Source organism: Cenococcum geophilum (genome assembly GCF_001692895.1).
Source record: "Cenococcum geophilum 1.58 unplaced genomic scaffold K441scaffold_37, whole genome shotgun sequence".
Classification (NCBI taxonomy): domain Eukaryota; kingdom Fungi; phylum Ascomycota; class Dothideomycetes; order Gloniales; family Gloniaceae; genus Cenococcum; species Cenococcum geophilum.
The window spans coordinates 1556666-1569180 of NW_027137595.1; the positions used below are offsets into that span (position 1 = coordinate 1556666).

At 37.7% G+C, this 12515-nt stretch overlaps 1 protein-coding gene across 1 annotated transcript; it reads right to left on the reverse strand.

The window, feature by feature from the left end:
• Positions 1-10877: 10877 nt before the first annotated feature.
• On the reverse strand, positions 10878-11114 carry K441DRAFT_573756 (uncharacterized protein; the record flags this gene model as incomplete). The annotated part of the gene is made up of 1 exon (XM_067644065.1): positions 10878-11114. A coding segment is annotated over one exon (237 nt), but the record flags the coding sequence as incomplete, so codon positions are not given.
• Positions 11115-12515: the final 1401 nt, after the last annotated feature.

The window sequence follows — 12515 nt, forward strand, 5'->3', positions numbered from 1 at the left end:
TATTTAATAGTTATAATATAGTTCTTAGATGGGATTGGCTCGCGGAAGTAGATTTATTAATTAGCTTCCATTCTAGATAGTTTATCTAGGGTACTTTAAACCCTAAACGCCTTTAGATAGTTACCCTTAACGCTCTCTTAGTAGACATCGAGGCTGGCGAAATAGTCTATTTGCTATAGCTAGAAGACTCCTTCTTTACGCCGGTCATAAACACAATAGAGGACCTATTATTACTAGTAGTAAGTACCTATATAGACCCTCTAGACGTAAAGATACCGGTTATAAATATAGTAGAGGACCTGCCGTCACTAGCAGCGAGTACCTATAAAGACCCTCTAGTGCTAGCGTAGATTACCTATACGTAAAGGGGAGGTAATTAAAACCCTAAAACTATTAAGTATACTATAGCAGAGCTATATATACTCTTTGTGTAAGCATACCTATGAAATTATAACGGCTCGAACTATTAAATAAATGTCTTAATAGAGACTTAAACAAATGCTTGCAAGATTAAGCGAACGAATGCTGTATTACGAAGATATTAAGCTAAGGAGCAAGAGAAGGTGGTGAGGTGACGTCTATATATACATGCCAAGTCTTACGCGAACCCCTAACTAGGTGACGCGCTCCAGCGCCGTTACAGAAATACATATTAGCCGCACCCTTCTCTTTACTAGCTCCTAGAAGTACACTACTATGTAATAGTTGCTTTGACCTTTATGGCCCCTAGCCTGCTAGATATATATAAGGAGGAAATTAATATCTTCTTTAATGAGCCAGTAAGTATGCTATTATAGAACTCTAAGTACGACTATATAATTGACTTAGAAGAAGGCAAGACGCCACTATAAATGCCCCTCTATAACCTCTTATAGAAAGAGTTATAGATCTTATAAGAGTACCTAGATAGTGCTCTTAAAAAGGGCTAGATTAGGCCTAGTAAGTCACCTACTAAAGCACTTATCCTATTCGTGCCGAAAGCAGACGGTATAATATGGCTATGTATTAACTATAGACGCCTAAATAAGATTATAATCAAAAATTAGTACCCCTTACTGCTGGTCGGCGAACTCTTTAATAGGCTTAGCTATGCGAAGATATTTATAAAGCTAGATCTTTATAATGCGTACTATAGGATTTATATTAAAAAGGGAGACGAATAAAAGACTGTATTTAAGACACGCTACGGTCACTTCGAGTACCTAGTAATGCCCTTTAGTCTTATTAACGCCCCTATAACTTTCTAAAGCTATATTTATAAAGCTCTAGAAACCCTAGTAGATACTATCTACGTAGTTTACCTAGATAATATTCTTATTTACTTAAATGACGAGGATAAGTATGTTAAGCACGTTAAGCAGGTACTGCAACAGCTTCGCGCTTAGGGCCTATACGCCAAACTATTAAAATATATCTTTTATACTAAGAACGTTAAGTTCCTAGGCTTTATTATTACCCTTAGGGGTATTATAATAAACCCCAACCGCGTAAAAGCTATTAAGGAATGGCCTAAGCCTAAGTCCTATAGGGACATCTAGGTCTTCCTTAGCTTTACTAACTTTTATAAGTAATTTATCTAGAACTACTTAGATACCGCATACCCCCTATATATATATCTTATATAGGTATATCGCGACCTAACGTTAGATAGGGAGAAGAAGAAAAAGCGTAAGTTAAAAGGGCCTACTAAATGGTATTAACCCTGGTCCTGGCCTAATAATATATAGTAGGTATTTTGCAAGCTACGCGCTGCGTTTATATAGGCTCCTCTACTTCGCTACTTTGACCCTAATCTACCCCTAATAGTAATTACTGACGCTTCTAACTATGCCTATAGCGGTATACTTCTGCAGCCTTTAGGGTAGGGAGATTAACTTCACTAGTACCCGATTACTTATTATAATTAAAAGCTTACTAGCCTAGAAGTATAGTATAATACGTATAANAAAGAACTACTNNCTATAGTGCAANGCTTTAAGATATNGCGCTANTACCTTAAATANNCCGCGTATNTNACGCGNNTACTCTGCAATTATAACAATCTTAGGTACTTTATAACCACTAAGAGCTTATCTACTTACTAGGCCCGGTACGCTAAGGAACTAGTTAAGTTTAATTTTAAGATTAAATATAAGCTAGGTAAAGTTAATCCCGTTAATATACTATTTTAGCGCCTAGATTATGCTAAAGGCTTTAAAGATAGTAGTAAGAGGACAATCCTTAATACTATGCTGCCTATATTATAGCAAAAGTTGCGGGTTATAGGCCTTATGGGCGGCCTTAGTGCTACTACACTATACTAGTAAGTAGTATGCGTGCAGTATACAAGCAACCCTTATAAAATTGGCGCTAGCGGACTAGAGCGTCCTGCTATTCTCTCTAAGACTACTTTAACTAGCCTAATAGCGCTTAACCCTAGGAAAGACCCCTTAGCCTAGGCTACAGTCCCCTATAACAACCTAGTGAGTTACCTATATATTATATATTACTTCGCTAGCACTAACTTTATATAAAGTCTCGCGCCATAGCAAGAGATAGTAGTAGCTACTTTAGCTAAAACGGCGTTTACGGAACACCCCCCTAAGTTACTAGTTAATTTTATTTATAGAGTATAAAAAAGGGACGCCTTTATACGCTCTATATATAATTAGTTAACCTAAAAATAAGTTCCTGCTAGTAATAAGGACTATACCCTTAATAATTAAGGACTCCTAAGGCAAAATAATAAGGTCTAGGTGCTATTATAATAGGAGATCCTTAAGCAGAATTATAACAATTCTATAGGCGGCCACTATGGTTTTAACTATACTTTTAAGGTAGTTATATAGAAGTATACTTAGAACGGCCTTACCTAGGACCTTTATAAATACCTAGATAATTATAATACTTACTAACGCTCCAAATCACGCCACTATAAACCCTATAGTAAGCTATAGCCTCTTTAGGTCCCTACCTAAGCCTAGCAATATTATTTACTTAACTTTATTACGGATCTCCTAGAGTCTAAAACTCCTAATAGCGTAGAGTATAACTCTATCCTTATCCTTATTGACCGTTTTATAAAGCTAGTACGCTACTATCTAGTATATAAGATAATTAATACTACGCAACTCGCAGAACTCTTATTTAGAGTCTTTATATAAATAGGGCCTCTAGATAATATTGTCTTTAATAAGGGTAGTGTGTTTATAAGCAAGTACTAGAGCATTATATACTACTATCTCCGCGTTTAATATAAACTTAGTACCGCATTTTACCCGCAGATAGATAGTTAGATAGAGCGTTAGAACTAGGAGCTTAAGGTATACCTATATATATTTACGAACTAGGAATAGTCTAATTAGGCCTCCCTACTTAAAGAAGTAGCTTTTACCTATAACTCTGTCACGGGACGGGGCAGTAGCTACAAGACGTATGTATTCGAGGAGTCTACAAGACGTTGCGCGATCGATCGTAAGGGTCGAGGGCGTAAGGAGGTGATATACCTACGCGTAGCTGACATAAGCTGTACGCGAGGTGTACGCGAGAGCACGGGGCTCTCCTATNGAGGCCCCTNCGGTNGGGTTCCGTAACACTACCCCCCCTCNTATAGAGGCGGAGCTCCGGTGACGCTGTAGTTACTATATATATATAGAAGGGACACTTAGGGTATAGAAAAGAAGAAAGGGGGGTATCGCTGAAGGCTTAAAATAACGTTATGTAATAAGGCTTGGCATCTAAGAATCCGACCAATTAAACAACTTTAACCGCCGGTTAAAGTTCCTGGACATCTTAACGATATTCCGGTTACGTAATTGCACTTTGCCGCAATCTAACGGCAATTTAACGGCAATTTGCCCCTACGTGGTAATATATAACGGTTTAACTCTATAAGGGCTCCTATAGAGGATTAGGTATAAAATCTCTGCTTAGGCCCGGTTTTTATAGGTTCGCGTGGTAAAAGTCGCTAATTAGATCCTTTGCATTTTTAAAGTCTTCCTATAGTTGCCATTCTGGCTAATCTATGTCGAATCCTGTATATATAGCTCTGTAGTAGAGCCATCGTCCTCTGCCTTTGCTAAAGTATTTAGAGTCGATAATTCGTTTAATAGTCCACTCCTTGTGGTTCTCGTCTTCGTTCTCATCTTAAATTAATACTGGTAGGGGTTCGGGCTGTGTCTGCCCCAGTAAGGGGTTAGGCTAGTAAAGGTATAGTAGCTATAGGTGAAATACAGGCCATATCCCGCGGGTGGCTAGGGTAGGCGGGAGCTCTAGCTCGTATACGGCTCCCCTATCAATAACTCGTTTAATTAGGTAGGGGCCAAGGTTCTTATAATTAAGTAACTTCATAGGCCTCTGCGTAGAGATATTGCGTATATCTAGCCATACCCAGTCGCCAACACGCATCTCCGGTGGTGGCGTTCTATAACGGTCGGCGAAGTAGGCCTGCTTTGCTTAAGCCTAGGCCATTTCTCCCTTACAGTAGTCAAGTAGATTTTTTATGTGGTCTGCATGCTGGTTAGCAAATAGCATCTTAAGGCGTTTTCCATATAGCAGTTTCTTATTAATAGGTTCTAGTGGTTCTATGCCGGATTGGGGGTAATATCCCTTATTCGCGAAGAACGGGGTAAGTCCTGTAGTAGTTAAGATGTGGTTATTTGCTGCGAATTTACCCAGTAGGAGGTAATCCACCCAGTTATTTTAACTATAGGCGACTACCTATCATAGGTACGCTTTTATGCTAGCATTAGCGTTTTCCGGTTGCCTAGTAGTTTCGTAGTAGAAGGATGTAGATATCTTGACGGAGATGCTAAGGCGTTGGTAGATTTGTCTCTATATATTAGAGCCAAACTGTGTGCCTTAGTTAGACGTAATTAAGTTAGGTAACCTATGTAATCGGTAGATTTCGCGGAGGAAGGCGTTAGTGACGTCGCTAACGGCTACGCCTTCGGTTAGGACGTAGTGGCGCTCTTTTATAAGTCGGTATATTATTATAAGGATGTTCTTATAGGTACGGCCATGTCGCTTACAGGGTGGTAGGTTAACAATGAAATCTATAGCGATATCTGCCTATCGTTATATGGGTACTGGTAGAGGGTATAGTAGTCCTTAGTACTTTATATTAAAGGCCTTAGCGCGCTTATAACCGTAGTAGGCGCCTATAAAGCGTTCGACTAAGTCTATTATTTTAGGCCAGAAGTAGTATCGGCTAAGAAGCTTATAGGTTCCTCCTCTACCTAGGTGGCCGCTTAATCAGAGGTTGTAGGCCATTTGGATTAGTTACTATTGTAGATTTTCTAAGTTAGGGACGAATAGACGGCCTCTATAATAGAGCCTGTTCTCTTTTACTTCTAAGGCTGCTATATTAATCTAGCCTAAGCTTTGGAGTTTAGTCAGTAGCGTATAGGCGCTAGCGGTCTTTACGGTAATAAGTTAATATAGTAATAGGTCAACAGAGGTGTTATATGCTGTGGTAATAAGCTCATTAATTTTAGGAGGTAATTTTAGTTCTATGGTGTGGAGCTAAGGTATAGTTGGCTCTATTATAGGTAATATACCTAGGGCTAAATTCTATGCTTTTAGGATTGTCTGTTGTTGGAACTGGTTGCGGGGGTTATCTTTGGACTGAGGAAGGTCTTATAAGCGGCGTGTTAGGCTATTAGGCTTAGTACCTTGTACTCCTGGCCTATATATAATTTTGAAGTTAAAACTAGAGAGGAACTCGTTCCAGCGTACTTGGCGTTAGTTTAGCTATTTTATAGTTATAAAGTACTTAAGGTTGCGATAATCTATAAGGACTTTAGTTAGCTAGTTAGGTTCTGCTAAGGAAAGTTCCGGTCGGAATTCCTTAAACGCTTATATAATCGCGAGAAGTTCCTTATTATAGATCTTATAGTTACATTCTTATAGTGTAAGCTTAGATGAATAGAATGCGACTGGGTGGAGGAGACCGTTATTGCCTATTTAGGAGAGGATGCCTGCGTTGACATGGTCTAAGGAGTTAGTCTTAAGATAGAGTTGTCGTCCTGGTATAAAGTGAGCTAGGATGGGTGCTTTAGTAAAAGCATCTTTAAGATCTTAGAACGCCTTCTCGTATTTAGGCGTCCAGATAAAACGTAGATGTGTTTTTCTTCCTTTCGCGGAAAGGCCCTTTATTTGCATTATTGCTATAAGTGGTGTAATATAGGCCTAGAGTTCTTCCTGGTGCCCATTTATATCTAGGTAGAGTTGTGCTATATAGGTAATCTTCTATGCGGTATAACTACCGTCGGCGAGTTATAGGGCGCAGGCTTTAGTAAGGGGTAAGGTAGGTAGGTTATAAGTGCGCATAAATTAGGTATCTATAAATTTATTAGTAGCTCCGCAATTAATTATGGAACGGCTTTTATATTATTTTTTAGTAGTAGTTCCTATTACGGGTAAAACTATCTATTTCCGTCTATTTATCTTTACTAAGTTATCTATTAAGTAGGCCGATATATAGATCCCCTTATTATTAGGGCGTCCCAACCTGCGACTTAGGGCTAGGACTTGGCGTTTTCCGTTTCCGTATCTAACTCTACTGCTATTACTGCGTCTTCGTCTTATACGGTAGTGGCACGTAGCGATATATTTAGTGTTTAAGGTACTAGATTAGATATTAGGCGGCGGCTGCTAAACCTAGCCATTAGGCAGTTTAGGCTATAGCTATAACAACCTTCTTAACAACATCTATAGCAACGCTTTAGCTTCCAGAGTAGCTCGCGTTCTCCGTTTAGTAGCTTCTGCGGGAAGGTTAGTATAGAAAGGTCGATATTAGGACCAGTAGTGTTGCTTAGGGTAGTAGGCGTTAGTAGTTTAGTAGGTCCGGAGGGCTTCTATAGGGAGGTCTTCGGGCAGGGGTTTGTAGTAGTGATCTAATTTAGTCATCGTTTAATCTTCCGTATGGCTGCTACCATATTATAAACATTATTATAGTTATAGCTGGCGGCTGCGTGACTAAGGCGATAAGTGACTTTTTTAAGGAGATCTTTCTGGTCTTTAGTATCATCTCGGGTAAGGGCTTCGGTGTATTCCTGGAATTTAACATAGAACTCGTTAAATAATTTAGTAGGGCTTATCTTTAGGGCACGTAGTTTAGCTCGGTTGGTGGCCAGTAGGTTATAGTTATGGTATATTAGGTTAAGATTATTAAGGACTTTTTAGTAGGACTGCCACTTCTAAGGGCTATTGGTCTCCTATTGGGCGAAGAGTCTATTAAATGGTATACCCTTTATTCGCCCAATAATATAGCCAATCTTAGTGTCTTCCGTAGGAAAAAGGCAGGCGCTCTAAGTTAGTTTCTCGCGGATTTGCATCTTCCAGTGGCTGTATTCTTTGCGGTCTCCCTAGAAAACTAGGGGATTAGGGTAACGTGCATTAGACCCTGCGGTAGTAGCTTAGGTTTAGTTGTTATAGCTTTTATCATCACTTTAGTAAGGGTTCCCGTTAGGTAAGGCTGCTTAGCGCTGACCCTCTATTAAGCGTTAAGTAGGTGAAGTTGCCGGGGGCGTAGAGACTTAAGTGGCGTTATATACAGTAAAGAGGTGTCTAGCGTTGTTACGAATGTGCTTGTTAAGCTGAGATTATAGGTATTTAATTATGCCTTCTCTTTTAGTGACCGTAGCAATAAGTACGATCTTAGCCTTTTTTAACTATTGGATGTCGCGTTTAGACACGCGGAGGTTGTCTTTAGTTTCTTAACGCGTGTTGTCGGCGAGCGCCTTATAAGCTTATAGGTCTTGGATAATATCACGATCTTAGGCAGTACGCATCTCGGCTCATATAAGCTTTAGGTGGTAGTTCTATAGAAGGCGGTAGTATTTATTAGGTTCTCGTACTACCATTTTTACGAACGTCTCAGCGTCTCGTATTTTAATTTTAATAGGTAGTAGCCCTTCCACTTGCTTGTCCGTAGTTGTGTAGTCAATAAAAGATAAGATATTGTTGGTGTCTATCTCCTTAGGGGTTAAGGCTAGGGCTAATAAATTGAATTCTCCTGGGATTGATTGGCGTCGTAGGTTAAGTATAGGTATTGAATTGTTCTTTGGGTTTAATATAGTGGCTAGTAAGGAATATTATCTTACTATTGTGGGTTCCTTGGAAGTATAAAGTGAGGTAACTCATAGGCATGCTGCTTCTGGTAGCGCCTGTAGTATTACAAAGATGTAGAATTGGTTGTAGGCTGGGTGTCGGTGGTAAAAAGGCGCAACGTAATGTCACGGGACGGGGCAGTGGCTACAAGACGTATGTATTCGAGGAGTCTACAAGACGTTACGCGATCGATCGTAAGGGTCGAGGGCGTAAGGAGGTGATATACCTACGCGTAGCTGACATAAGCTGTACGCGAGGTGTACGCGAGAGCACGGGGCTCTCCTATGGAGGCCCCTGCGGTGGGGTTCCGTGACAAACTTTAAGGTCTATGCTATAATAAAGCGTTCCCCTATTAAGCTTGCCTATAGCTAGCTACTAAACATCCTAGACAGAGTCCTTGACGGCGTTTAAGACGCCTAATAAGGTAGGAAGAGATCTAAGTTAATAAATATTAAACTTGTAGAGATATATCTATAACGCCTACGCCTTATATATAAGGCAGCGGCGGCGTTAATAATGTACGCCTAACAGCTTTAGGTAAAATACTATAATCGTCACTATCTAGCTAAGTATTTCGCCGTTAGTAAATAAGTCCTACTCTCCTCTAAGAATATCCGCATAAAACGTCCCTATAAAAAGCTTAACTATAAGTTTATAGGACTATTTTAGATCTTAGAGTGCGTAGGGCAATAAGTATATAAGCTAAAGCTTTTACCTACTATAGTATAGCTCCACCTAGTCTTTTATATCTCCCTACTAGAGCCTTACAGGTCACGCCCTAGGTTTTAACCCCTAGTAGTAAAGGAGCTTAAGGAAGGTAGCTAGGAAGTAGAAGTAATTATTACCTACTAAGATCGTGCTAGATAACTATAGTACTTTATTAAATAGCTAGGATGGCCAAATAAGTATAATAAATGGAAATACGAGATAGAACTTAAGAATTGTTAATAACTGCTAGATAAGTACCGTAAGTAGGATACCCTAGCCTTATAGCTAAAGTGTAGGCGAAAAGTAAGCGCTAATGTTAAAATATAACCTATATTAAAGCGGAGTAGAGGATGTTTTAAAGAATTAAAGAATAAGTAACAATCGCTATAAGAACTGCGGCGTATATATAGGGTAAAGTTTTAATTCATTAATATCCTATATAAGCCACACTCTAATATAACCTAGTAATGCTGGTGACTTATAAGTAAGGCTATAGCATATACCGGCAACGAAGCTTAATTTAGAAAGCACCCTTCCTAAACCTAGTTTATTACTCTATACTAGCTAAGCAGATTACTTATATATTAGAAAACAGGCCCGTTTATAGCCGGGGTCTATTTAACTAGGGTCTATAACCTACTAATGACCTACTAGTAGTAACCTATACTAATAACTTATACTATTCTATATATATACTATACAGATAACGCGTAAGGCTAAAGTATAGGTTAATAGCGGATTTAACGGGTATATAGCCTTACTGTCCTAAACCTAGCTATATATAAGTAACTTATAACTTACCCGCGAAGTATATACGGCGCTACGCCGGTATAGCGTAAAGATAAAGTAGGGTTAGCGGCGGATTTAATAGGTATATAGCCTTACCGTCTATAAATCTGGCTGTATACGAATAACCTATAACTGACCCGTAAGGTACTAGCGACCTACCTAAGCGAGCTTTTAGAATATTTCTGGTCTACTAAATTCAGGCGACGGTATTAAGCTCTACTAGTCTACCTACTAAATGGACTAATTAGGATTTTCTATACCAGGCATATAAAATTATTACTAGCTTAGTTAAATGCGGGGGAGTCTTAATAAGGCAAATCTGACTAATTAGACAACTTTAACCGCTAGTTAAAGTTCCTTAATATCTTTACGCCGCGCACGTATACTACCCGTCTCTCTATATATAAAATTAAGACGCTCTTTTCCCTCTAAATTTTTTCCTTACTAAGGTTTTTTATAGGGTTTTATTAAGGCTTAAGTATATAAAGGATTGGGGACGACCCTTTTTAAAGAGGGGGGCATTATTAGGTAAAACCTAAGTAGATAGTTATATAGCTGTAAGGTATAGGCGACCCTAGGGCAACCTAGGGGTAACTCGCCCGTAAGGTACGTGCTCTATATATACCTAGGGAAAACCCTTCCTACCTCGTATATAGACTCCTCCTTTTCCCTTAAGGATTTGTCTCTGTCTATATAATATACCTATTGTTCTATTATTAGACTCCCTATCCACATCCTCACCTTATACTTTTTGTATAATAATATACTTCTAGGCATAGAACTCCTATTCTAATATCTTTCCTAAAGCTCTTTAACGCTATTAAGTGCAGGCTTACGCCACTTCTTCTTTTAAACCTGCTTAATATATCTTATATAATAGGCTAGATAAAGAATAAATGCAGCGGCGTAAAGGGGCGAGTTATCTGTTTTATAGTAATACCTATTAAAGGTATTTTAAGCATTTTTAATACGTTTAGAGAACTCCTTATTAGATATATACTCCTTCTATTATATATTAGCTAGGAAATAAAGAGGGGAGATAAACTAATCTAGGATTTATTAAGGTGCTTAATTATAACATCTATTATAAAAAGCAAATTCTTAAGCGTTGCTTTATATCCCTAGCATTTTAGGGTTGCCTAGTGGAATATTTAAAGAAAGCTTTTTATTGTACAAAGCGCCTCCTAGTCCTTTAGACTAAGATAGTCCTTTTTAAGCGTATTAAGGTTATGCTTAGTATATATATTAAGGGTAGACTCTTTCTAAATTGCTATACTAAGTATAAAATACTAGCTATTCCATTTTATATAATTATTAAGCAAAATTCTTCTCCCTGTAAGACTTTTAAACTCCCTTATATAACTAGCTAAGCTATAGGTATATACGGTAATATTATAAAGCTTTTTAAGTACACCAAGTTTCCGAAATAAATTACTTTTCTCTTTCTCCTCTTTTAGATCTAGCTCTTTTCCTTCTTTATATAACTTAATATTATTAAGACTAATTAAGTTTTTAAAGAGGAAAGCCTATACGGTAAGGTTAAGAATATAACCCTAACAGCGGATTCGTTAGTAGACAGAATTCTATTTAATTCCTTCTTCCTAAAGAAGCTAGTCGCTTATTATATAATAGAGCTTATTATTTATAGTATGGTTATTAGATATAACAGTACCTAGCTTTTATATAATCCCGTAGTCCTTAAGTACTAAAAAAAGAGTATTTTATTACTCGTCCCCACTATAAGAGGCTACTGTATAAAGGCTAAGAAGAGCGTTTATAAGCTTTTCCTGGCTATTAATAAAATGGCCGCAAATTACGAGGAGAAGGTAATTATTTAGAGAAGGTAATTATTTAGAGAGGTCTAGATATTAACGAAGAGATAAATACTTATTAGTGTAGACTATAGCCTCTTTTATATAATATCCTTTTATAATAGCTATAAGTTATAGATCTTTTTACTAACTGCTAAATGGGCTATAGTTATATAGCCGTCTACTTTAGGATTAATTAACTATAGAAGAATATAGAACTCTGGCCACTTAACTATCCAAAATAGTAAGTTTTGTATAACAATTAATATAATAAGGGCCTTATTAATAACTTCCTTATTTAGGACCGCTCGGAGTACTTCCTAATCTAGCTCTTCTATCTTGTTTTAAGATAACGCTTTAAGGTAAAGGTCTTTTAATTAATCCCGTATTACTTCTTTTATATAACTAGTTTTAGGCTTAACCGTAATACTATACTTTAACGCCAAGTAATTTCGGAAGTTAGAAGTTAACTATATAGCATATAACTCTATATAGTGTTTATAATAGAATAAAAGACGGGCTTTTTTATTTTATACGGGCTTATTACTACCTAGTGGACGGGTATACTCCTATATTAAAAGAGCTAAGAGACCTCTTGTATTTTTTAATTTAGAGGTATTAATAGAGTCGAGAGCTTCTAATTCCACTTCTAAAGCTATATTTTATACAATAATAAAGAAGAAAAAGGCGACGAAAATTTATTTGGGGTATACCAAGACTTATTACATCTTATCGCGATAAGATTTATCCAAAACCACCCTGGTTTCTACGGCAATTTTATACTAGAACCTTTATTAATTTAAGAACTTAGAGCAAAATAACTAAGAGATTAAAGGGTTATTAATACTCTTTATTGTTACAAACACAATTGGGGCGCTGTGTAAGCTAGTTAGGGCGACTATACTTCTTTACCTTACCCTACTAGATAGGGTAAAACTTAACATTCGCCACGGGATTTTCCTGGTACGTCTTTAACCCCGCTTTTATTACATAAGCTAATATGGATAAGGCTTATATATCCGCTCAGTTACTATATACCTTTAGCTTTTGCTTTCGCAGTATTACACATTAGATCGTTAAAGGGATTATAGCCTATATGGCTATACCGCATCTAAT